Below are 27,086 nucleotides of genomic sequence, written 5' to 3'. Positions count from 1 at the left end.
CACCCAGGCGCCCCTAAATACGTAAAATCTTAAAAAAAATATTTTTGGCCTCCTAAATCTTGACACACCCAGAAACAACTCTAATATAAGTTCTTCATACACCTTTTGAATGAAAATATTAGTTGCTTCAAATATTACAAGCATAATGACAAGAAGTCTGAGAAGCACGATTCTAAATACCTAGCTGTTTTTATATAAAAATACTGTTTTGTCAGGAATAGGCACATATACATATCCAAAGATCCTTAAATAAAATGATCCTCTGGGTGTGAAACAAGTAATACTGGCCATCTACAGAAACAGCTCACGATATAAGACATGGTCTCTAACTGTAGATTTAATCATCAGGGTAGCTGGGACATAGCTTCTGCAAATACATGACTAGAAATTAATGTGAAAGGAAACTGCTTAAGAAAGCAATCAACTGCATTATACAGAAAAAAAGAACATTATCAATATTGTGATAATCATTAAAGACGAGCTAACTAATTGTACTTATTCTGATGTCAGATTCACTAACCAAGCAACTTCTCAATTATAACTAGTTTTCCCAAGATTACTTTAAGAAAGAATAAGATAAGCAATATTTGGCATTCTTGACAATAATATTTTAATCACAAATGATTAAGGGACATTCTTCACTTTTCCCACATTGGCTTGAGTCAGTCCACCTGATCAATTCCAGGTATATTGACAAAACCAAAAGACTAGTGAGAATGTGGGATTTTGAAAATTATAAATCTGGTATAAAAAGTCATGTCTAGGAACCTTCAAATTAATTAGAAAAAATATTTAGAAGGTACCACTTGGTGACTAATTCGGTTAGGAGTAAGCAGAGAACAAAATGAAAGACAGACACAGTCTTGATAAAGAAGACAAGAGAGGAGACAACTTCTCAGGAAACACTAAGGATTACAAGAAAGAGTAACTACTTCAGAAGCATAGTTTTTATAAATATAAAGGTATCATTATTTATCACTATTATGTAATTATTAAAACATTTTTCTCAAGTACACTAACAGGACAACACTTTTGTAAACACACTCAAGTTATTGATGTATACCTGAAAGTAACCATTTCTTTTGGGGGGAAAACCTACATCTAAAATTTCAACTAATTTAAACATTCATAAACCTGAAATTACAGTAAAAAAACTAATTTTTTTCTTCCATGCTGAATGTTTCCACAGCTACTCCTTATCTTCCTTCAAGTTAAACTTTTCTACCTGTTCATTTCATCTGTCCAGTTTCTTTGGTTCATCAAATATTCATCTCTTGCATCCTAACCTATCTTTCCAGAATCTTCCTTTCCACCTACTAAGACTCTCCTATCTTAAAATGAACCTGATTCAACCTCTTTGTCTTCTCTAACCTTGCTTAGCCATGACCAATCTCACAGTTTGTTATTTTAACCCCATCTGTATTTACTTCTAATTCTCCTTCACGCCTAAACTCTAACCTCATCTATTCATTTGCACCTAAACATCTCCACCTCAACAGCTTACTGGCAAACGAATATCCACCCTCCCCAGCTACTGCCATTCAATTTACTGAGAATTACTACCGGTTCTTCTTGGGTAATATTAAGTCCTACTAGTCTGATTGCCATTACCCTCGCTCAGGGCCTCAATACATTCGGCTAGATTACAACAAAAATCTAACTGGTTTCTCTGTTCTCTAGCTCCTTTCAATATCCTTATATGCTACATCCAGATGTATCTTCCTGAATAACAGATTTTATTTTTTCCCCAACTCCAACTACTTCCCAATTACCAACTATTTTCAACTCCTTTAGCTAGTAGCTAAGGCTATTATTTTTCATATATTTCATGTCAAATGTCAGTATCACCATCACTTTAGACACCTATGTGTCCTTGTGCTATTTGTATTCCAGGGACTGCAAGTCTAGCCCTGATCCCTATCTCCAAAGAGCTCTATTTTAACCTTTCTTTAAGCATCAGGTAAAATGTTACATTTTCTGGATCGCTCATTTCCTCAGCTCAAAGTAAGTTTCCATGATCTTGAACTTCTTTATATTGCAGATCATTAAAGAAGTTATAACTATCCGTCTTGAAATTATTATTTACATACGTATTTATCCTTTTAGATTTTATGTTCCTGAAAGGATCCATTTGCAGTACAATTATTTCCTCAAAGTAAATGACCATGATTTTAGATACAGAAAGACCTTTATACTTTTCAAATGAAAAAAAGGCAAAGAAACTATTGAGAAGGAGAAGTTCCATAGTGTAGGTATTCAGAGCTGGCAAGATTAGTTTCATTAACATATGAAACTGAGGTTTTTAGGGGAGGGAGAGGGATGCAGTAGATGCATACATTAACTGGGTTAAGAAGAGTGGATTCAGAATACACACACTCACTCTCAACTGATCTAGAAATATTTGAAAAATACATTACAGAATCAGAAAAGTTATTAATCATAGAATATGGTCTCAGATTCTTCTTTCCCTCAGTGAGAGAGAAGGATCATAGATGTAAAAAGTGGTCTTAAAAATCAAAGGCCTAGGCATCTAGACTCTTGTCAGGTAAATAATTTTGGAAATCCTAAAATCCATCCTACCATGTCTTAGACTATTTGACAAATCCAAAAATGTACAACAATAAGAACATGGTAACAGTTCATCCCACCAACCATCCAGAATTATGGAGAATTCCTTTCATTTACCATTTCTGGGACTACAGATACTACTATTGTTTTATATGAGGAAGTTTCTAAACTACATTAGGATTAATTTAACACTGTTACCCTTAAAGCCATGTTTGAATTTGGTACATACCTATGAATTTAAGTTCCTGCTTTGTTAGTGTAGAATTGTCATCTCTGTCTAAAGAAAAGACATACTTTAATTTTGAATTTTTAATAACCAGTTTCTAGAAACTACCATAACAGGTATAAGTTGAGAAATTTAAGACATTATAGGGGGTTAAAGTCCAAAAAAAAAGGGTTAAAGTAAAACAAAACAAAAAAAAATAAACACAAAACTATGGAAAATTTAAAAATCATTATAAATTTGTTTTCACTAAAATAAAAAAGGCAGCATTCTAAATAGATTGTTAATGGCATTACTATTAATTAATTTAAAAGTAATTCTTATAAATTCACTTCCATTTACACTAATCCCTTCACTTTTCAGGTTCTGTCTCTCTTCCAGTTTCAATGTGACACTTACAAATTCATTTTGCTTTGTAGTAGTTAACATGCATACTGAGAATTACTTTTTCTCCCCAGTGGCTGCTTCACCATCCAAATGTTAATATCCTTCTGTGTTTATCACTTAAGAGTCTCTGAAGCCCATCTTCCAGAAACTTAGAGTGATCCAAGAGACAAACAGCTTGGCTGACTTGAAATGGAAGCAGTCTTACTGTCTTATCTAAAATATACATCTTAAACTACTTAGGCAAGGCTATACAGTATTAGTCAAATTCCTTTCTGCACAGAAACAAACACGGGAACAAACAGTAGCATTTGCTGCATCCTGGAATGTAACAATGTATTGTATAAAAATAAAGAATACTCCCAACTATATCAAGTAAGAAGGAAAATCAAGTCTATTGTGATTAAAAAGAAATTAGATCTAGAATGATCTAGATCAATGGTTCTCAATTTCCACACTGTTCAAGTAACAACTTCTCCTATCAGTAGTATCTCATTATGTATAGTGAATCTCAAATGATTAACAGGATATGGTTATGCCTGAGTGCTCATCTCTTGTTCTTAGACCCCCACTTTCTTTTTTTTTTTTTTTTAAAGATTTTATTTATTTTTTGAGAGAGAATGAGAGTGAGAGAGAGCATGAGAGGGGAGAAGGTCAGAGGGAGAAGCAGACTCCCCGCCGAGCGGGCAGCCCGATGCGGGACTCGATCCCAGGACTCCAGGACCATGACCCGAGCAGAAGGCAGCTGCTCAACCAACTGAGCCACCCAGGCGCCCCAGACCCCCACTTTCTTAATGCTTGCCTGAAATAAAGAGGGGACACATGTAAAGAACAAAGATCTAGTTTCCTACAACTATTATGACAAACCTGAGTAGGATTCCATTCTTGAGGAAGAACATTCACCCATAAAATCAATTAGCATTCATACTTATTCTCAATCCTATAGCAGATATTTATGAATAATTGGATGGCATTACTTTGCCTCCTCCATCAAATGAGATTTGTTTAATGAGCATCGTCGTGACAAACTATAAGTACCATAATTAAAGAAAATTTAAAAGCATAGTAAATGGGGCAAAGAAATCAATTAGCAATATACTGCTGGTGAAAATAGATCTAAGCTCTTTAGCTACTTTAATCTACTATTTCAAAATTATATTAAAAATGAGAATTGCCAAGACAAACGCATGAGCAAATTCCATTACTGCAGCAAAGAAAATGTTACTACTCTGAGAGAAACAAGAACTGCCTAATGCAAAGTTTAATTCCCAAAGAAAATGAACATATTACCAAGAATATATTAAACCTCCTCTAGGACTGTGTAGGAACTAACAATGATGTAACATTTATGGAGACTGAGTAGATGATAAGCTAAATGCCAATGAAATAAAGATAAATAAAACCCAACTCCTACTACTCTAAATGAGTTTATAGTCTAGTAAGAAAAACTGGTAAATAAATTGTTAAACAACCTAAAAAGTATTAGAGTAAAATCATAACCTGAAACAGAACAATGAAAACCAGACAAATATACGTTAGATTTCAAATGGACTACAAAAGTAACCTATAGGGGCACCTGGGTGGCTCAGGAGGTTAAGATTTTGGCTGAGGTCATGATCTTAGAGTCCTGAAATCAAGCCCTGCAGTGGGCTCTGTGCTGGGTGTGGAGCCTAACTGAGATTCTCTCTCTCCCTCTTTCTCTGCCCCTCAATCAAGCACCCAACTCTTGATTTCAGCTCAGGTCATGATCTCAGGGTCATGGGATGGAGCCCACGTCAGGCTCTGCAATCAGCAGTGAGTCTGCTTGAGATTCTCTCTCTCCTTCTCCCTGTGCCATTGGCTTGCGGGCTCTCTCTCTCTCTCTCTCTAAAATATATAAATAAACAAATCTTTAAGATATTTAAATGACTATTCTGTCTTTCTAATTTGCCTTAAAAGTTTCCAAAATTTACTACAAGTTTTTTACGTTTTATCTTTGTCCCACCTGTTCTCTTTTTTCTTTTACTGAGACAATAAGCTTAATATTATTTCTCTAACTCTTAAAGCTTTCTGAATTTCTCTGGTCACATAAAATTCATCCCACTGCACCTAATCTGTTTTTTTTTTTAATTGGTTTAAGTGTTTTCCTAAAAGTATTTTTCTTTGTATTGATGCTAATCTTATTTCCTTATCAGAAAGCACCAATTTCAAGAGTTTCTGTAGTATTATATGGACATACCCAGAAGAACCACCATCATTAAGTCCTAAGCTCCTCTCCAAAAAATATCAAATTAGGATATATGTTTAACACTCAACACTTATGGCTATTAATTAATACACAGTATTTCCTTGGTTCTTAAACCTTCATTAAATTCTTTAAACAAGTCTCAGTGAAGTAACGTTTTAATTTTATGAAGTTCTATATAATAAAACATTTTCCATCATATACCAGAGAATAAATAATTAATATAATCCAGTCTTTAAAACTTCAGAGAGCCTGAAATGTCTAACGGAAAACGTTTTGTTGTTGTTTCAAAAAGTGAGATAAATATGACTAAGATATAAGTCACAGAACCAAACAAACAAAAATTGCCTAGAGAAGCAGTAGATACAGACTGAAGAAGAGCATTAGAACACTGCATATGAGAAACCAGAAGTTTGTGGTGCTTATTTAAGAATAATTCCCTCAAAAGTTGTCAGAAAAAATTCTACAGAGGCACAACTATGCTTACTTTTAAAATCTTTCAGTAGATAAAGAAGGAAGATCATACCACCAGACACTACCGAAGTCTAAATTATAGATTTTGCAGAGAATAGTACAGAATGAAACTACAAGTAGGTTATACTAATGAAATATAAACTTGAAGAGATGAGACTGGAGAGTCTAGTAAGTGGCAGATTATGAAAACTCCACATGCCATTCTAAAAAATATTCATTTTATCTCATAAATACCAGACAATTCTTAAGAATTTAAGTAAGACAGTAACATGGTCTGATATGCATTTTTAAATAAGCCACTGATTCTGGTGGCACCTAGAGAATCAGCTAGATAATGAAATGAAGGTTAGAAGGTTGCTAAAAGAGTTCATATGGCAAATTATGTAGGAATACCTAAGTAGAAGCAATGAAAACTTAGGTTTCCTTTACAGGAAAAAAAACAATGATTACTAACAGGAAAAACCTTTAAAAATAATAATGACAACCAAGAAAATGAGAAGGCAGAGTTTACTTTAACTCTCTAGCATAACTTATTCAGGTGACTAAAGCCCCACAGAAATAAGGAAAACAGAAGCAGGCTTTGAATGGGAATATATAAGAGCAAGAGAGATTTATTAGCTTGTTGGAAAAGCGCCTGGAACTCAAGAGAAAATTCTACATTGGTAAACCTAAAGGTTTATCAAATTTTATCTTTTCAAAGAACCAGGTCTTAGTTTCATTGATTTTTTTCTATTGTCTTTTTAAGTCTCTAATTTATTTTTGTTCTAATTTTTGTTTTTCCCCTCCTTCTAAAATTCTGGCCTTCATTTGTTCTTTTTCTAGTTTCTTGAGGAGTAAGTTATGTTGAGATTTTTCTTGTTTCTTGAGGTAGTCACTAATTACTAAGAACTTTCCTCTTAAAACTGTTTTTGCTGCATCTAATAAATTTTAGTATGTTACATTTCCATTTTTATCTCAAGGTATCTCTTTATTTCTCTTTTGATTTTTTTCTTTGATCCATTAATTATTCAGTAGCAATGCTGTTTAATCTTGACACAACTGTCAATTTTCCAGTTTTCTTCCTGTAATTAATTTCTAGTTTCGTATCACTGTAGTCAGAAATTATATCTGTAATATAATTCCAATCCTCTTAAATTTATTAAGGCTTGTTTGATGGCCTAACATATGATCTATCTTTGAAAATGTTCCCTGTGCACTTGAGAAGAATTAGTATACCCTTTTGTTTTTAAATGGAATGTTCTACAAATTATCTGTTCAAGTCCATCCAGTCTAATGTGTTAAGGCTGATGTTTCCTTATTAAATTTGTCTCAATGGCCTATCCAATTATGTAAATAAGGTGTTAAAGTCCCATACTATTACTGTATTAATATTTCCTTTATATACTTGGTGCTCCTATATTGGGTGCATAAATATTTATAATGTTATATCTTCTTGTTAGATTAACCAGTAATACCTTTTTGTAATAAGGCGGTTAATTAACCATGAAGCAGATACAGTAGGCAATATAATGGCTCCCTCCTCAAAGATGCTCATGCCTTACTGCCCAAAACCTATTAATATGTTATCTTAAATGGCAAAGGACTAAACAAATGTATTTAAATAAAGAAGCCTGAGACAGAGAGACCATCCTGGAATCCTGGATTGTCTGGGAGAGCCCAATCAAATCATCCAAGTTGTCGTTAGTTTCGAATCTGAGAATCAGATGGGCAGAAGCATAAGAGAGACTCCACCCAACACTGGTGGCTTTGAAGACTGAGGATGGTGCTACTGGGGTGGGAGGGGGACAGGCGGACTCTAAAATTTGGAAGAAGTAAGGAAACAGATTCTCCCCTAGTACCTTAAAAAAGGAACAAAGCCTGCCAACACCTTGATTTTAACCCAGTGAGTCCATGTCAGACTTCTAGCCCATAGACTGTAAGATGATAAATTTATACTGTCTGAAATTTGCAATAATTTGTTACAGCAACCATAGAGAATGAATATAGAATAAGATGAAATGTAAATTCTTTTTCTCTTCCTTTCCCACTAATAAGTTTTAAGCTTTTTATTGCTTAATACTCAATATAATAAAGAAAAAAATGTAAAATCTAACATTTAACACCCCATATCCCCAGTAGGATGGTTATACCAAAAACAATCAAACAAAATAATAGGTGCTGGCTGTGGAAATACTGGAACCCTTGTGCACTGCTGCGGAATGTAAAATGGTGCGCCCACTATGAAAAATAGCATGACACTATTTTAAAATAGAACTACCATATGATGCAGCAATTGCATTTCTGGGTAAAATGACAATTCAAATAGATATTTGCACATCTACTTTCAAAGCAGCTTATTCATAATGATCAAAAGGTGGAAGCAACCCAAGAGTCTCTCAATAGATAAAAGAGTGAATGAAACAATGGTATATACAAACAATGGAATATTATTCAGCCTTAAAAAGAAAGGAAATTCTGGAGGCATCTGGGTGGCTCAGTCAATTAAGTGTCTGCCTTCAGCTCAGATCATGATCCTGGAGGCCAGGAATCAGGCCTTACCTCAGGCTCCCCGCTCACTGGGAGTCTGCTTCTCCTTCCCCCTCCCCCCAGCTCATGTCCTCGCTCCCTCTTTCTCAAATAAATAAATAAATATTCTTTTAAAAAAAGAAAGGAAATTCTGATACATGCTATAACATGGATAAACCTTAAGGATATTACACAAAGTGAAATAAGCCATTTGTAGGAAAACAAATACTGTAAGAGTCTATTCATATGAAGTATCTAAAATGGTCAAATTCATGCAAACTGAAAGTAGAATGATAGTTGCCCTAGGAAGAGGGGAAGGGAGAAATGGGAGAAAGGGAGAAATGCTGTTTAACTACAGAGTGTCAGTTTTATAAGACGAAGAAGTCCTGGGACTGGCTGTACAACTATGTGAATATATTTAACACTACCAAACTGTATATACATTTAAAAATGGTTAAAATGGCAAATTTTATATGTATTTTATAACAATTTTAAAAAAGAAACTAACACCTGGAAAAAAAAAAGAGAAAAAACATGGATTTTTTTCCAAATAAATCCAAGTGATTCTTCCTCAAGCCACCATAGGCAAAATATCACTTTACCAGGTATCATTCCTATGCTTGTCTTTGTAATTAAAAATATAAGTCCAGGGGTGCCTGGGTGGCATAGTCGGATGAGTGCACAATTCTTTGTTTTGGCTCAGGCCATGATCTCAGGGTCATGAGATCGAGCTCTCAGCAAGGAGTCCACTTGGGATTCTCTCTCCCTCTCCCTTTCCTTAGCAAAAGAGCCTGCTTGAGGATTCTCTCTCTCCCTCTGCCCCTCCCTCCACCTGTACACTCTCTCTCTCTCAAATAAATAAATCTTTTTTAAAAACTCCTATTTATAAGTACATCAAAAATAAAATACAGGGCGTCTGGGTGGCTCAGTGGGTTAAAGCCTCTGCCTTCAGCTCAGGTCATGATCTCAGGGTCCTGGGATCGAGCCCCACATCGGGCTCTCTGCTCAGCAGGGAACCTGCTTCCTCCTCTCTCTCTGCCTGCCTCTCTGCCTACTTGTGATCTCTGTCAGATAAATAAATAAATAAAATCTTAAAAAAATAAAATAAAATATATAGGAATACATCTAATCAAGAAGGTGAATGATCTGTATACTGAAAACTTTAGATATCAATGAAAGACACTTAAGACACAAATAAATGGAAAGATATTCCATATTCATGGATTGGAATAACTAATATTGTTTAAATGTTGATACTACTCAAAGTACTCTACAGATTCAACACAACCCCCCATCAAAATTCCAATAGTACTTTTCACAAAAATAGAACCCCCAAATCTGTATGAAACCAAAAAGGACCCTGAATAGCCCAAGCAATCTTGAGAACAAAGAATAAGGCTGGGGGCTTCACGCCCCTGATTTCAAACTACATTACAAAGCCCTAATAATCAAAACAGTATGATATCGGCATAAAAACAGACACATGGACAAATGAAACACAATAAAGAGCCGAGAAAAACACCCATGTATATAGGGTCAATTTATTTACAAGAAGCTGAGAATATACAAGGAGAGTCTCTTCAATACGGTGTTGGGAAAACTGAACAACTACATACAAAAGAACGAAACTGGACCACCACCTTACGCTGTACCGAAAAATTAACTCAAAATGGATTGAAGATTTGAGTAATATAAATTGTCCAAAGACCATCAAACTCTTAGAAGAAAACATAGGCAGTAAGCTCCTTTACATTAGTCATGATATCTTGAATTTGACCAGAACAAAAACAAAACAAAACCCCAAGTAAAGGATACCAAACTCAAAAGTACTGCATAAAAAAAAATAATAAAATGGTACTGCATAGCAAAGGAAACCATCAACAAAATAAAAAGGCAATGCACTGAATGAGAAAACAATCTCAAATCTGTATCTGATAAGGGGTTAATATCCAAAATACATTTCAAAAACTCATATAACTCAGGGTGCCTGGGTAGCTCAGTTGGTTAAGTGTCTGCCTTCGGCCCAGGTCATGATCCTGGGGTCCTGCGATCAAGCCCCATGTCAGGTTCCCTGCTCAGCAGGGAGTCTGCTTCTCCCTCTGCCCCTCCCCTACCAACCCTCTGCTCATGCTTTCTTCCGTGCTCTCTCTCAAATAAAATATATCTTAAAAAAATAACAAACAAACAAACAAAAAAACAAAACTCATATAACTTAAAAGCAAGAAAACCCCCAAACAATCTTACTAAAAAATAGGCAGAGGACCTGAATGGCTATTTTTCCAAAGAAGACATACAGATAGCCAACAGGTATATGAAAATATGCTTAAGATCACTAATCATCTGGGGGCGCCTGGGTGGCTCAGTTGGTTAAGTGGCTGCCTATGGCTCAGGTCAGAATTCCCATGGTCCTCGGGAACAAGCCCCTCATCAGGCTTCTTGCTCAGTGGGGAGCCTGCTTCTCCCTCTCCCTTTGCCTGCTGCTCCCCCTGCCTATATCCCGATCTCTTTCAAATTAATCAATAAAATCTTTGAAAAAAAAACCAAAACACTAATCACGGAAATGCAAATCAAAACCACACTGAGATATCACCTCACATCTGTTAGAATAGCTATTATCAAAAAGTCAAGAAGTACTACTAAGTGTTGGCCAGGATGTGGAGAAAAGAGAACCTTTTGTGTAGTGTTGGTGGGAATGTAAAATGGTACAGTCAAAATGGAAAAGTCTGCAAGTTCCTCAAGAAGTTAAAAGTTGAACTACCATATGACCCAGCAACTTCACGTCTGGATAATTATCTGAAGAAAATGGAAATACTAATTTGAGGAAATATATGCACCCCATGTGCACTGTAGCATTACTAATAATAGCCAAGGCATGGAAACAACCTAAATGGCTATCAACGGGTGCATGGTAATAAAAATATGCTGTATGTACATACAACAGAATATTATTCAGCTATAAAAATGAACAAAAGTTTGTCATTTGTGACAATGTGAATGGACCTAGAGGACATTATGCTAAATGAAGTAAGTCAGATGGAAAAGATAAATACCATATGATCTCATACATGGAATTTAAAACAAAACAAAACCAAAATATTTCCAAATTCACGAATATAGAGAACTGACTGGTGGTTGCCTAGGGAAAGGGGAGGTGGATAGGAAGCAAAATGCATGAAGGAGGTCAAAAGGTACAAACTTCTAGATATAAAATAAAGAAAGAAAAATACAGAAGTCCATTATTTATTTCACTTTTCTAGATTATGTAAACTAAGAACACATAAGTATCTGAGTACACTACCACAGTGTTTTCTCTCAGACACAATCGTGTAAAACATAAAATGTTAAAGAAAATCTGTGTTCATTATATTAATCCCATGACATTAAATTCATTCACCCATACAGAAAAACATGACAACAGTCTCATTAAATTGAAACAATCCAGTACTTTGTCAACTAATAATGGTAGAGGACTTGGGGGGCAATTGACAATTGCTCCCCACAATATCTACTCTCCTTTTATTTCAAGCATATGCTTTGTTCAAACTTTCAGCATGTCTCTAAATTCTATACTCCAAAATTAAAGAGTAAGATTTAACCATACAAACTGAAAAAGATGTTAAAACCTCTTGTTTTTATACTTCCCCATGGAAGAATGGAACATATTTAGTTTATTTTCAAGAATGCTTCCAATTCCTTTTCCTCTACCTAAAGTTCAAGAGCTCCATGTTATCTGGAAAATTCATTATTTGAGACTCTGCAGTTCCAGGTTACACAAGGAAGCAAGAATTAGAAATAAAAGTACTCGTTAATAAAATGATCATCTGAAAATGTGCTTCCCATCTTGACCACCCCCATCCTCAGAATCAACACAAGTGTCTATGCCTGCTCATCATACCTTTAGTCTCTTGCGAGCTATAGATTTGTAAACATCTGACAATATAATCTAAACACAACACAAATCAACTACACTAAACCACATTACCAAAATATGCAAGATTTCATAAAGTTAATAAAAATGTGCTCAAAAAAAAATATGCTCAAAACTTCTTTGGAGCACATGAACTATCTTAAACAGAAAAGTTATATAAGTTAATATTTGAGAACAATCAACAAAGACGACACTGAGTTCAATTTTTTTTGATCACTAAAGTATTAAAGAAAGGCCTTTAAAATTAAAGAAACACTCAAACATTTCTGCAAAAATGACTTTCATTATATTGCAAAATTGAAAAAAGCTAGCATTTTTGTCTCATATCCTGATTTTAGAGAACCCAACTCTGCAGAAAATGCATCTCTCCCTGGTAAAAACCTGGTTCCAAACTGGACAACATCTAAAAGGATATCTTCCATTTATTCAGTATGTAAAATACAGGGGCAAAATAATAAAAGTATTATACACACCAATTTTTTTAAATCCCCCAAACAAAATTCACATTTTAAGCTAGAAGAAGCAGCTAATTCCTGACATAGGTACCAATTACTAACTGCACTGCCAAAAGAGAGCTCAAAAGAACTAGAGAAACTATTTACAAAAATAGAAAAAAGACTTTCATGAAGTTAGAACAACACTATTATCATTTTGCCCTACAAAGAGACAATAAAAGCTAAACTGATGAACTATATTGACCTATTATCCTCCTACGGGCAATCTACAAAAACTTTTCACTAAGGGGCTTAACAATTGACTCACGGCAGAGCTGGATTTCATCTTATCAATAGAACATGCAAGCTTTCAATCGGGGTTCTCTATAAAAGGCAACCTTTGTGATAAATGAACCACCAGAGAAGATTCTAATAAAACTTACCATTGTGTATTGCATTCAGCAACTCTGAGAAAGCTTTTAAGTAAGGAAAAAAGGACTTCAGGTTAAGAACATTCTCAAACACACAAAAGAAATACATAGGCATAGACTGAATCAGTATAATAAAATCTCAGTAAGTCTATTATATATCATTGTTTGAATCATTAAAACTGCAATTTGGCTCAGTTTTTACATGTAAAAATTTCTAAATATTATATTTCATTTGCTAATCTATCACCTAATAAATTTAAGTAAAATATTAGAAATATTGTCATAATGGTAACAAATTTTCTTAGTAATAAAATATATATGTAAAATTACTTTTAAAAAGCCGTTTGTTTAATAGTCTTTGTAATGTCTTTCTTGGTAAAAGTATCAAGAGGATGCAATTCTATATAGGTAAATCTACCTCAAGAATTGTACACTCAGCAATATTATAAAGAAAAATTCCATTTTATCATCTAACCTAATCAAACATTCTATTTCTTAGACTTCAGTATAATAGTCTTAACAGATATAGAAGCCGAAGCAAGAAAGCTATCTAATGCCAACATACAAATACTGAAAAATTATATTAGCATTAAGATTAGCGGAAACCAAATTCTGAAAATATTACTTCAACAGGAAACAGAAGTCACAATTCTGCAACTGAAGCACCATATTAAAAAGCCAAAAATATTAAAATTTGGTCACAGTGACTCTAACACGGATCCTGAACACAGGACAAGCAGCAAGTTCTCTGTGTAGGAGAAAAAAAAAATCTACTCAATTAAGAACCATTTGCATAGCAGAAAACTGAAATTTAGAGGTTCATTGGTGGCATAATATAATAGAAAAAAACACTAAAGTAGAAGTCAAAAAGCCTGGGTTACCAACCCAGTTTGACAACTTACTAGTTGTTGGACAAGCTCCATCATGCCGATACTGCATGGAAATTTCTGTTGGGAGGGAGGAGAAAGGAAATCAGCAAAGAAGTTGCCAGTGACTCAAGGACAGAAAAAGAAATGGGCCAGAAAAACAGGGAAACATTCACCTACAAGTGTAGCTGAGAAGGGCAAACAGAAAGGTGGGAATAGAAATTGTAAGCCAGTACCTGGGATGTGATGGGTAGAAGGACCAAATGTGATAGAATTCTCACAAATCTTTAAACAGGATAGTATGGGAATGTGTGTGTGTGTGTGCAAAGAATGAGGAAAACACATAGGGCGTACAAATAAATATGTGAGACAAGTGTCTAAGAAAAAACAGATTCATAATAAGAGGGAGTATAGTTAGCAACACACTAATGTGTTTTATATAATTCATTAGATGAAAACAATTTATCAAAAACATCTGAATTCCGTGGTCAATCCAATTACTATACAAGTACGAAAATTATTTAGTTTATACCTGAGCAGAAATCTATGACTTATATCACAGTATTAAGCATGTTAAACTACACTCTGTTTACTTTCTTGTACCTTTCATTTTTGATGACAATAATGAATGAATAAACAATTATTCTTACTCTTTTGCTCCACCCAAATGAGGAGAACAAGCAGAGGATGACATGAAGCAATATAAAAGCAAAAGAGTGCTGAGAAAATGAAAAATAAATTTCTATATGACATTCCAAAGGAAAAAAATAACTGATAAAACTAGGATCAAGTCTGCGACTCAAAGGACCTCGCCTGCTAATCTTGAAAACAATATGTACTCCTTTGTGGTTAACACTATTGACTCAATTTTTCTTAAAAGAAGAATATCTGGAATTATTCTGGATACTACTTAACCAAAAACATGACTTCTAGAAACCATGCGTACAACAGAGTCTTCAAGGCAACCATCACTCACATATCTACCCATACGCATACCTCAGAAGTTAAGTCCAGTCATGGGCCCACTCCAAATGACTTGAAATGAGAAAGACAAAGCAAGACAGAGCAAGCCAGCACTCACTTTTAATCATTTACATTAGATACTGTTCAAGAATCAAACCTTTAGACCAGTTTAGTGTAAGTCCTTTCCAGATGGCACTCAAAACCAAGACATGGCGGGAGATTCTGCCATCTTTAATGGTCATTAACAAATTCAAGTGATATTTTAAAAGGGAGTGAGGGCTACTGAAGAGATTGATGTGGTACATTACAAAGGAAGGGTAACCTGTTTAGAGTGGTGGCAAAAAATAATCAAAGGACACTCATAACAATAGAAGGATTTTTTTCAGTGGGGGAAGAAACTATAATATGGCTATTCTGCCCTTTGATCTGCGACTTTTGTAGAAAGACATCCATGGTACAGGGCCAGCAAATTTTCAAATCATCAAGGAAGAAAACAAAAATCAGAGGACTTTTCAAGGAAACAAATTGCAAGGTATATTATAATCTTAGTCTTAGCAGCACCCAATATCCTATGATTTTCATTTATAAAATCATGAACCTGACCCATTAAGATGGGTTTAAAGTATATTCAATAACTGGTCTACAATACTGTATTAGTTACTCTTGTGAGTTTATTAGATTAATCTTTGTATCTTCATGATTCCCTTATTTGTTAACAGAATCAGTCTATTCCTAACTAAAATATTTTCCCAAGGAAAGATGTCTCAATTTCATTTTATTAACCTAAGTGGATATATCTCATAACAACCAACTCATAGTCACATGGGCTCAAGTTAAACTTTCATAACCTTCATATTTCAGAAGCCAGAACAAACTTCTCTTGAAGTACTCCATTCGTATGAATAACTCATCTCCCTGAAATCTGTAAGACTTTATCACAAAATACTTGGGGTCAGAATCAAACAACTACCTTCCTAGAATCACCTTTCATAGCATTTATGACCACTAAAGAATTCCATCACTAAAACAGATTTCAAGTATCTTAACTTGGAAAGGTATGACCAAATTATATTAAAGAACTAGAGACTAAGATTTTTAAAAAACAGGCAAACTTCGAAAGGACATAGTATACCCAAAGAAAATATGTTAATGCTAAATCATCAACTACTTATCATTTAATGAATACCAGATTTTTGTCAGAGAAAATAATAAGATGTTGATTTTTATGAAGAAAAAAATTTCTTCATTAACTTTTACTTTAGTAAATTATAAACTCTCTTGTAATATGGTTGATAAACAGGAAAAAGGAAAAAGACAAATACAACATGTCAACTCTCCAAATGCTGTACTAATTTTCAATGTTCCAAAAGTCCTACTTGTTTAAGATCTCAAAAGAATATATAGGAAGGAATTCAATTAAAGGCTTTATATTATCTATACACCAAAACTTACAACCTTTAGAAGCCACTTAAAACAACACACTGATTTCCCATTTTTACTGTAACAGTAAATCACTTACTAGAATGTACTTCAACTTATTACAAGAAAAATCTTACAATACAAACCCTTGATCAGACAAGGAATGTATAGGTGTTTTCTGGGTTTCTATTCTGACAGGACCTGTGATTCCTAGAATAAATATCTTGCTTCATATATGCTACTATAATTTGAGTATGTCATGATAGAATTTTGATTACTGTTAAGTCAATGCTTCTAACAATTTTAAGACAACCACACCGTAAGTACTTGATTCTACTTCTGCTATATATCCTAGCTGTGGTAAAGCTGGAGAAATTACAACAGTAATAGTAGGTGCCTTGCCTATTTCACAAGATTATTCTTAGGAATAAATAAGATAGTAATTAAAGGGTTCTTCAGAAACTGTTAGGTGCTCTCAAATGTATTACCATTAGTGTAAGCTGATGGAAGCAAAGTAATTTTTTAATGTCAACAAAATTCTTTTAATAGTTAAGTGGCCAGAACTAAGTACAGGATGCTTATTCTAAGACCAGTAGCCTGTTAAGTCTAATTTCTTCAGCTTGACATTCAACTTTCCATAAACCCATCCTGCCCTACTTAATCAACATTACTTCCAACTATCCTGCCAATTAGATGTCCCTGTTAGTTTTATCCCTGAAATATAACTTTACTTTCTTTTCTGTTAATATTGCTGGACTTTTTCTGCCTACTCCAAAGTACAATTTATATTCCAACTTCTCCATGGTCTTTTCCAACTTAATTAACACATCCTTAACTGGTCTGTAATACTACATGAAAAGCTTTACAAATAATTTCACTTGCAATCTAACTATGAACACTTGGAAGTCAAGTACAAATCACAGAGGATATTACTAACTATATGACATGTTCTCAGTGATTACTAACAGTATTCATTTTTTTTAATGTTTAACATTTACCACATACAAAGTACTGTGCTGGCAGTGAGGAGACAGTGATGAACATGACACACACAGCCCCTAGCCTCATGAAGCCAGGATTAAATAGTGTGTATTACAGTCTAACATCATAGCCAACAAATGCTTCCAAAGGTCACCTTCATCATTACTAAATCATCACCCTGTCATGAAAGCAAACAAATCTTTTGGAAAGGGCATCATGCAAAAATAATTCTTGGTAACACAGTACTTGGTATACATCGCTTCTTTCTACTTATTTATGTGGGAAGAAAGTTCCCTGGTTTTACAGCTACTGAATGATATCTCTATCTAAAATCAGTTGAAAGAAAGCATTTTCATACTAATGGGAGATAGTATTGTTGAAAGTGAAATAATTGGCTCAAATTTCCTCACAGACTCCATTGCTTAAAGTACGAATGACATTATACTGTGATTGAAAACCTTCATCAGCAAACACCCCTTGAATTTTATAAGTGAGGGTCTCTGGAATCAAGGAAAATGCATTTTTTCACCACTTAGAGCTATGAGAATTCTGTCTCTGTTTCTTCATCTGTACGATAAGTAATAATACTCAGTGCTTGTCAAGTGCCTAAGACAATTGTAGTACATACTATGTTTCAACAGCAGTTAGCAATTCTTAACTTAGTTGAGTAAGAGGACATAATTCCTAAATACCCACAGCTTTTAGCCAGTTTCTTCTAAGTAAGAATAGACTTTCTAACACTAAGTTTATCAATAGGGTGTATTCTGATCTGGTCATAAAACTTTTATTAAAATGTATAAAATTAAAGAATATATTATCTCAAATACTTTTAAGTAACTAATCTTAGTGCACAATTATGGCTTTAACAAAATGTAAGATCTTCAGTTATTTTTAAGCACACTTTTAAGGGAAAAAAATCCTAGCAAGTCTAAATGTAAGTCATTTACTTCCATGAAATAATATTTATAGGAGTTTCTCCCTAAATTTCATTACCTAGCAAGTGAGGTAAAAGGGATACAAATTCATGCTTTCCTCTCATAGACGTAGCACAAACACTGCCCTCTGGAAGTAATAATTGTGAAAAGAACACTATTTCCCAAGGCTAAAATCTCTCTAAACCTGTAACAGGTAGGAAACTCTTCACAGATGTAAATCAAGATTTTAATTCCATTAATTTGAGAATGTGTATTTCAAATAGCATCCAAATGCAATTTCTGAAATTCAGTAATTTTAAGTATAAGAAATCCATGAGTAATCTTACAAAAACAAATTCAGGCTTAATTTTCTCAATAACTTATTCTTTCTTTCTCAATAACTTATTATCTGATTATTGTGTATCTTGCTAAAAATCAATATGAACTCAATTTTTTCTGAGTAAATTTGTCTAAACATTTTTTTGTGACCAGGGGTCAGGGTGAGTTGTTAAGTCTTTCTACCCTGAAAGAAAACATATGAATATACATAAAATAAATGAATATACATAAAATGTATATCCAAGCATGCAATATACTTAAGTTTTCCCAGTGGATTTATTTCTCATTACGATTTGTATTATTCCCCCCTAAAACAGTGGTTGTCAACCAAGAGCGATTTTACACTCTCCCCTCAAACCCCCAACATTTCTTGTCACTACTGGGGGGGGGTGAAGGGGAAATTTGGGTGCTACAGGAATCTAGTGGGTAGGAGCTGGGAATCATGGTAAATGTCCTACACTGCACAGGACAGGACTGCGCAACAAGGAATTATCCCAACCAACATGTCAATAGTGCCAAGACTAAGAAATCATGGTCTAGTCTAAAACCATCCTTAACGCTTCTAATAAAACAATCCTGTCACAGTTTCCACTCATTTCTCAAAACCAAACATACAACTTGTCCAACAGGTCCAAGGTGGCACTGAAGCTAGCTAGGAAAAACAGAAAGAGAAAGAAATCCCCCGCTGTGATCTTGGGCAGCTTATTTTACCTGTCCGGGTCTCAGTTTTATCAGCTGTAAAAAGGGGGAATAAATAGCCCTTACTTCATAAAGCTGGTGTGGGGATTAAACAAGATAATAAATATAAAGCATTAATAGACCCTGGCACAAATGATAGCGATAATTAATAATTTTCACATCTGACCTTTACATATGCTCTTTTCTCCCTTAGAATGATATTTACTTACTGAAATTAAAATGTCTGCACTACTATAAAAACAATCCAAAGGTCTATATTTATAAAATACACATAAGCATTCCTCATTTAAATTGTGTTTATTGTATTTCCATACCATTTCCTACCTATCCTCTCGACCAACTAATAGAACTGATAAAATCTGTAATAGTTTATTTTAGCCAAAATCTCATCATTTCTACAACCAGAAATCTAAAATCAAAACAGGTCAGGTTTACAACACTTATTTAAAACCATTTACCTCAAATTCAAGATCAATTTAAAAGATAAATGTTGACATTTAGCTAATATCTAAAATGTTAAGTTTTTGTCTAAAAATATGAAACTTCAAATTTTTAAGAATTGACAACATTCATGATATAAAATATAGGTTAAGGAAGCATCTGAATGATGGGAGTAACAACATATATAAATTCATTCCTATTATAATAAAGATAATGGTAAAAAACTGTTAAACACACTTCAAAACAAAATGAATATAAATCATTTCTGATATCTTCGGAAATAAAATATGACTGTTAAAGTTCACATATTTAAATCATTTTACCACTGAAAAATATTCCAGGTGGAAAATTCAAGTAGAATTTGTGTAAGTGTTGAGAAACTGAAGACTATTTAAACTTTAGAAAATGAAAGCTCAGAAACAAGCACCAATCAAAAACAGTGCAAACTATGCGAAAACTCTCACACCTTAATTGTGATTTCTGAGTTGGGTTTCAAATACTGTGCAGGCAAAGCAAAAACAAAAATGGGAAATTAATTGCAGGCACTTCATAAGAAATGAGTGACCAATAAACCATTTGGCCTATATTTAAGTAAACTATCAAATTAGTGCCAAACATCCTGTCCAAACACCAAATCATCTTCCTAAGATCTTAATACTTTTTTTTTTCATTAAGACAAGTAAATGTCATTTGGCAACTCAAAGTATTAACAAAACAATAGTTTAAAATGAATTTCCCTTTTGGGGTAAAGGAAGGGTGGTGGTGGTGGGAATAAGTAAGAAAAACAATGGGCAAATCCCTACCTGAACCAACTGGAGATGAGCCAACACTAAGACTTTGTAAACTTCCATTCCTGAGCAATGTAGGAGATTTCTGAAGACTAGAGCTTGTTACACTTCCTGCAGCTGATGCTACAGACGATGTTGGTGAAGCAGAAGAAACTGAGAGATGAGAAACATTCTCTTGATTTTTGTTTCCTTTAGGTCTACCAGGCCCATGCTTACTTTGTTTATTTCCTTTTCTTTTCTTTTCCTTTACAGTTTCTTCTTCTATGCCAGAAGTTTGAGCCCGCTTATATCCTGCTGTTGGAAGGCTGGAATTACCCAAATCTCCAGGTGAATTTTCAAAGCTTTTAGGCTGTGAAATAACAGCTGAGGTCGAAGGGAGACCCATTATGGAACTAAAACTATTTACCCCCCCTTCCTGGCTTCCAGACTCTCCTTTATGTACATCTTTGGTTGATGATGACTGTTGGGAGTGAGTATAACTGTCATTACGCAGATCTGAGTCTGTAAAGCTCAAGAAATCCTGGGGAGACTGTACTGAACTTCCCGAAGATGATTTTACACTGCCTGGAGTTCCTGAAAAACTGCCTGTAGTAAAATAAAAAAGGGGGGGAGGGGTAGGAAAAGAAAAAAATTGGATGCAAAAGTTCCCACGAGCAGTAGAAATGATACAATCATCAAAAAGAGATGGAGAAAAAAAAACTAACTATAAAACTTAGGATATCACTATGTAAGAATTTTTAAAAGGTTATTATTGAAATCAAGTTGATCTATCAAATTATCTTCTAAAAATATGTCATTTCATACCTATTAAACTGAATATTAACTCAAGTTGTAAGCTGTTAGTTCTACAATGACCAAGATGTAAGATGTGCTTCATTTAACCTACCTTTTACTACGACAACATTCCTCAACGTTCCTCCAAATACCTGTGTATGCTTGAGGAAGGACTGAAAAACAGCAGTGTCTCAGAGTTTGGCAAGACTACTACTGTATTCTAGAACTTCCTCTTTTTCAATTACTAAAGATTTGATTTAAATGTTCCCAACACACACCCAGAACAAAAAGTTGTTGCTTAGATTTTAAGTTCTGAGTTTTAACTTGAAGATAATGTTAGTAAATATTATTATTCAGTTAAATCTACCTACCAAAACATGGATTTGATAAAATGATAATGACTACATGGAACCCAATCTATATCCTAACATTCTCCCAGTCCACTACCCATGAAGCTGCAAAAAGAAACTAGCCACTAACATTGTTCTATTGCTTTTATGAAAGTAAAATCACAGGACAGGAACCCTCATGAATCTCGTTCACAACTGCTTGTCTCCTCACTCTTTAAAGAACATTAGCAGCCCACTATGTCATTATGAGATTAAAAGGTTCTTATCTACTCGGTAGAAAAATCATACGGCTGGGATGAAACAATAGTTTGGTCCACCATCCTAATTCACCAAACCATCTCTTCATGCTCACCAAATGAAGTGACAAGTGTTTAGACTCAGTTGTGATCACACATCTATTACGTTTCATAAAACTTCAACTATATTATATTTTAACTAAGGTATTAAAGAACAAAAGCTCAAAATAAAGTGTTTCATTGGAATGGAAGGGAAATTTCAAGCTAAGGTTTAAATTTTATTGCAGAGCACGTTCAAAAGTTATCACACATAGATCAACCTAAATATTTACAACAGTATTTTTCTCCTCACACACAAGAAAGAATTTCTTTTTAACTGAAGTCTCAAGGTTTTTGATTTTTTAATTTTAAGCTTTTCTGAAATGGCTTATTATGCAAGAACATTAATAGGTCTAAAATTTTTAACTCTTTGAAGAGAATATCCATTTTATTAATTTACAAAATTATTTGTACCTATGTGAGCATTTTCAAGTTATGTCTATATAGAAAAACATACATATTAAGAAGCCATTTACATTACATCAATCACTTAAGGATAACTATAATTTGCCACTTAATTAGCAACTATAAAGAAGTTCTTTATTATCCATTCTGATCTGTCACCATCTGTCTTTCTTCCACACATTTTTGTTTTTACAGCTGGTGTTAAAAGCTCACTACAGTGTAGCAAATACTTTCAAACATTTAGTATATGCAATACTTTAACATATATTTTCTAAAATTCACATACTGCCTGCAATGAAAAAAACAAAACCAAGCATCTTAAACACCCTACTTTTAAATTTCAACTTTTAAAACTTTTATAGAATATTACCTCAGATATGAAAATATAACACATTCTATACCATGTCTCAACAGAGGCAGGAAAAGACAATTCAACGTTGTGAATGTTAAGAAAATGAGGATTTCTTTTCTAAATGGATTAGTACTTCAAAGATTAAAAACTTAAAAATGCAATTTTAACAGTGGAAAATAAGGTCTTAATTATATAAAAGAGATAATATCACATTCAAATGTAAATAAAGTTACATTAAAAATAATTAAGGTTTTACTATTTATTTTCCACAGTGGCATAAAAATAACACCAAATATAAAGTAAATTTATTAAACTAAAACAGCAAATTTGGCACTTTATTTCTTTTCTACTTGTCTAATTCTTTGTAATATAAGGCAAAAAAAAGTTAAAAATAAAGTCCAGGACTTAAAAATCTTGAAGACCAAAATAGCTTAGTTTAAAATATACAAATAAACTTTTTAATAAGGGATCAGCAAACTACGCAATCTCTTTACGTATTCAGATTTTCATTATGAGCAAAATTAAAGGAAAGAAAAAGACAATTTTTCCCCCTCATTTATTCCTAGGGGGCAAAAAAATGGGGGGAAGAGGCATTTATTGTATACTTTACTAATATATTTATCTCCAACAGTTTTTAATATTTGTATTTCTCAAAATATTTATGTTCAAGTTAAAAACACAAAAACAATACCTAGAACATAGGGCTAAATGGATTATAAAGCTAGCTGAGTTATTCTGTTTTCCATAAAATTGGGTTGCCATATAAAATATGGAATGCCCAGTTAATTCTGAATTTTAGTTAAACAACAGGTTATTTTTTCAGTATAAATATGTTCCATGCATTTATCTGGGACATACTTACACTGAAAAATAATTTGTTATTAAACTGAAATTCAAAATTATATGGGCATCTTGCTATAGCAGCCTTCCCAAAAGATACGTAAGCTTAGTCAAATTCTACTTTAAACTTCAAGTTTTATAATAAATGCATTAATAATCAACAACTATTACTTACTGAGAACTATTTATATTCCCTACAAATTACCCACTACCGGTTTACTTACTAAGAATATATGATTTAACTGTTTTAGTGTTTAATTAGGACAGGTAAATGATAACAATTCATTAAAAAGAAAGACTGTTCTATAGAGCAGAAAGGAAAACTCCAGCTTTTATTGTTTTTTCTCCCCAAACTTAAACTTTATTCCACATCTATTTAGACATTAAAATTACAGTTCAGCTTTGGAAGCACATGTCATAACACAAAAGGTCCCAAGAACATTTTAACAAGGAACACTTATCTTTGAAGTAATCTTACTACAGCAACTAATCATAAAATAATCTCCAATGATCCATCAGTTATAAATAAAAAATAAATTCTTTTACAAAACTTAACTGCTATTGATCATCACAAGAACACTTATTTTAACTAAAACATCATAATTAATACCTTGCTGGAAAGGACTAGCTGCTGACACAGTCGTTCCTGGATTTCTTCCACCAGGCTTTCTTCCCCTTTGACCTGAGCTGTGAGCTGAAGATTTCTTCCCTTTGCCCTCTGACCCTCTAGCCTCTGAAACATCTTTTCCACTAGTTGTGTGCGCAGAGACTTCTTGGAAGTTTGCATTTGTAAATCGAGCTGCAGTATCTTCCAAGCGCTTCAATGATCCAGAAATAGAGTTGCTGCTAGTGCTTGTATAAGTCTAACATTTTCATTGAGAAAGGAAGTTGAAAAAGAATTGATTAGATTCTGGCGGGGGGGGGGGCATATTAATAATAATAATTACAAGACTTGTAAGAAAAACATATGAAAGTTTCAGTTGTTAAAAGTGAATCCACCTAAGAAAATCATGTAAAAAAAATTATGAGTCTACTGCAAATACCTTTAAACTGCAGCAATTAGTAAAAGTATGTATTAGTCATAGTTACCCAGCAATGCATAGTAAGTAGTAATGAAGGAACGTGTTTCTCAAGCAACATAATTTCCAACAAGAAAAAACTACTTCCTAGTCATAAAATTAAAATCAGCTTTAATGTTCAGCAAAAAAGGCAACAATGAGAGAGAAAAAAGGTGCTACAAATTCATTAGAACACTATACCCATGAGATTATAAGCACAGGTCAGAGCAAGAATTTTTAAAATTCAGGTGAAGTCTGCTTTTCAAAACAGTAAAGACTAAACCCTTCAAAAACAGAAATCAATTTCTTCCAAGTATTAAGATGAAAGAACAGTTACACTTGCAGTTTAAGATTTTAAAATATTAGAAATATTATTATTCCCTACAGATTCTCAGTCATCCCCTTGATCCAGATATGTTAGGGGAAAATGCAAAATAAAGATCTGTTTAAACAATTAGTTTCCAGTTTTTAATAATCATTTTGAGACAAAGTGTATGCAAATAATGATAAATTAAATGACTATGAAACTGTGAAAATGTGTTCTAACGGATGTGCATTAATCAACGTGCTTCAAAATAAAAAGCTTATAAGGTCCACTGGGTCAGAGATTTTTGCAGCCCTAAATTTCTGCTGAATAAATAAATGAGTATTTTTCTGATTCATCTATCTAAAATCTCTGATGTAATACAAATAAAAAAATCTGAAAATAAACAAAACTGAAATTTCCCACACACAACCACCACTCAATACAAACCATCAGATAAAGATGGAAAATGAGAAAGGAATGATAAAATCAGGTTTCAAAATGGCTAGCATTTTTAGCAAAATCAATGTTCAGAATGAGAAATGAAAGAAGACTTCAAATGTTTTGAAAACCAAATACTCATTACTATTACTTTTGCTGCTTGCCCCCCATATCATCCCCCCCCCATCATTTCACTGCCAAACAGATTTTAATCATCAAATACAATAGACAGACATTATCTCATAAAAAGCGAATGACTTATTGCACGGAGCACTGGGTGTGGTGCAAAAACAATGAATACAGTTACGCTGAAAAGAAATTAAAAAAAAAAAAAGCAAATGACTATTCTCATAAGCAAGAAGCCATAAAACAGAACAAAGTTCTCAAAGAAAGTTTTAGGAGAAAACCAATCACGTTTAAGCTGCCTAAACTTTGTGAATTACTTTAGAAGTATGAACCTTTTCCATGCTGGGCAAGTCACTTTGGAAACCATACCACTTCACTTTTCAAGTATTTCTTTCTAATAACTTGAGTTGAACCTGCAGTTCTCCAACCCACTCACATACAAGTAAAGTCTGAAAGTCATCTGGGGCGCCTGGGTGGCACAGTTGGTTAAGCACTCCACTCCTGGTTTCGGCTCAGGTCTTGAGATCAAGCCCAGTCTTGGGCTCCATGTTCAGCAGGGAGTCTGCTTGAGATGTTCTCTCCCTCTCCCTGCCCCTCCCATGTGTGTGCACACACATGAACATGCTCTCTCTCTCTGTCTCTAATATAAATAAATAAATCTTCAAAATAAATAAATAAAACTCATTTAAAGAGAACACAGCGATGTTCTTCATTCAGGTAATCTGTCCATATATCAAATAAGTAAAGAAGAAAAAACTAGGTGGAGAATAACACAGAAATATACCATCCATTTCCACATCCCATTCCTTGCTTATCCCTGAAATATAAGTATGTCTTTAAATTCAATGAAAATATGGCATATGGAAGAAAAGGTATTACAAAGAAAGGAAAGAATGAAAATTATTTAAATTTCAGTGTCAAAGTCATTATTAAGACCACAGCATTTTATTTTTTTACAAACTTAGACATCTTCTAAGTTGAAAAGCTATCAGAGATGTCTTAACATGAAAAAATAAAGCTTTAGTTGAAGATTCTAACAGTTCTTTTAAAAAAAAAAATTATACCTAACAACAAGGGAAAAAAGTCTATATGGTTTTACTTGGAGAAAGACCTCCAACCTTTAGTCCACCTCTTTTTAAGTTAATTTTAAGAGTATCTGTTCCCTAACATGCTGTTTAAATAATATGGAATTGTGAAATTCCATTACAAAAATAAGTCCAAATCAAGAGGTGGAATAAAGTAGAAGGAGAGGGTAGAGGGGAGGAGCTGAAAGCGACACAATAATGCCATAAATCTGCTCTTTTCTCCGTTTCACATGAGCATCCGCTGCTCTGGGAGCAATTCTACTGCTTAAAAATATACATTTTCCATGTAAATTAACCCATAAAATACAAACTAATTACTTCATTCGGTACTTGACTGAATAGAGTCTTTTTCCCCCTTTTCCGCTAGAGATAAAACTGCATATTGGTCATATTGAGAGTCTCTGAGGAAATGTATATATACTCTGGTTTATGTTG

The 27,086-nt window shown here is 33.7% G+C and overlaps 1 protein-coding gene across 2 annotated transcripts in view; it reads right to left on the bottom strand.

Moving 5' to 3' along the window:
• The window catches only part of MLLT10 (MLLT10 histone lysine methyltransferase DOT1L cofactor), a 249,801-nt gene that overhangs the window by 44,120 nt on the left and 178,595 nt on the right, over nt 1-27,086 (bottom strand). The window contains exons 10-14 of one of the 2 annotated variants that reach the window (XM_080810109.1): nt 24,248-24,500; nt 20,597-21,166; nt 14,074-14,118; nt 13,184-13,216; nt 2,798-2,845 (exon numbers count right to left, since the gene is read on the bottom strand). In XM_080810109.1, the coding sequence (XP_080666235.1) occupies nt 2,798-2,845; nt 13,184-13,216; nt 14,074-14,118; nt 20,597-21,166; nt 24,248-24,500 (949 nt within the window). The remainder of the gene's footprint in view (nt 1-2,797; nt 2,846-13,183; nt 13,217-14,073; nt 14,119-20,596; nt 21,167-24,247; nt 24,501-27,086) is intronic. The other variant, XM_080810110.1, reaches the window with a different exon arrangement.

This window comes from Martes martes (genome assembly GCF_963455335.1).
Source record: "Martes martes genome assembly, chromosome: 8".
Taxonomy (NCBI): domain Eukaryota; kingdom Metazoa; phylum Chordata; class Mammalia; order Carnivora; family Mustelidae; genus Martes; species Martes martes.
Note: the sequence above shows the minus strand (reverse complement) of the source record. Positions and strands in the feature narration are given on the sequence as shown.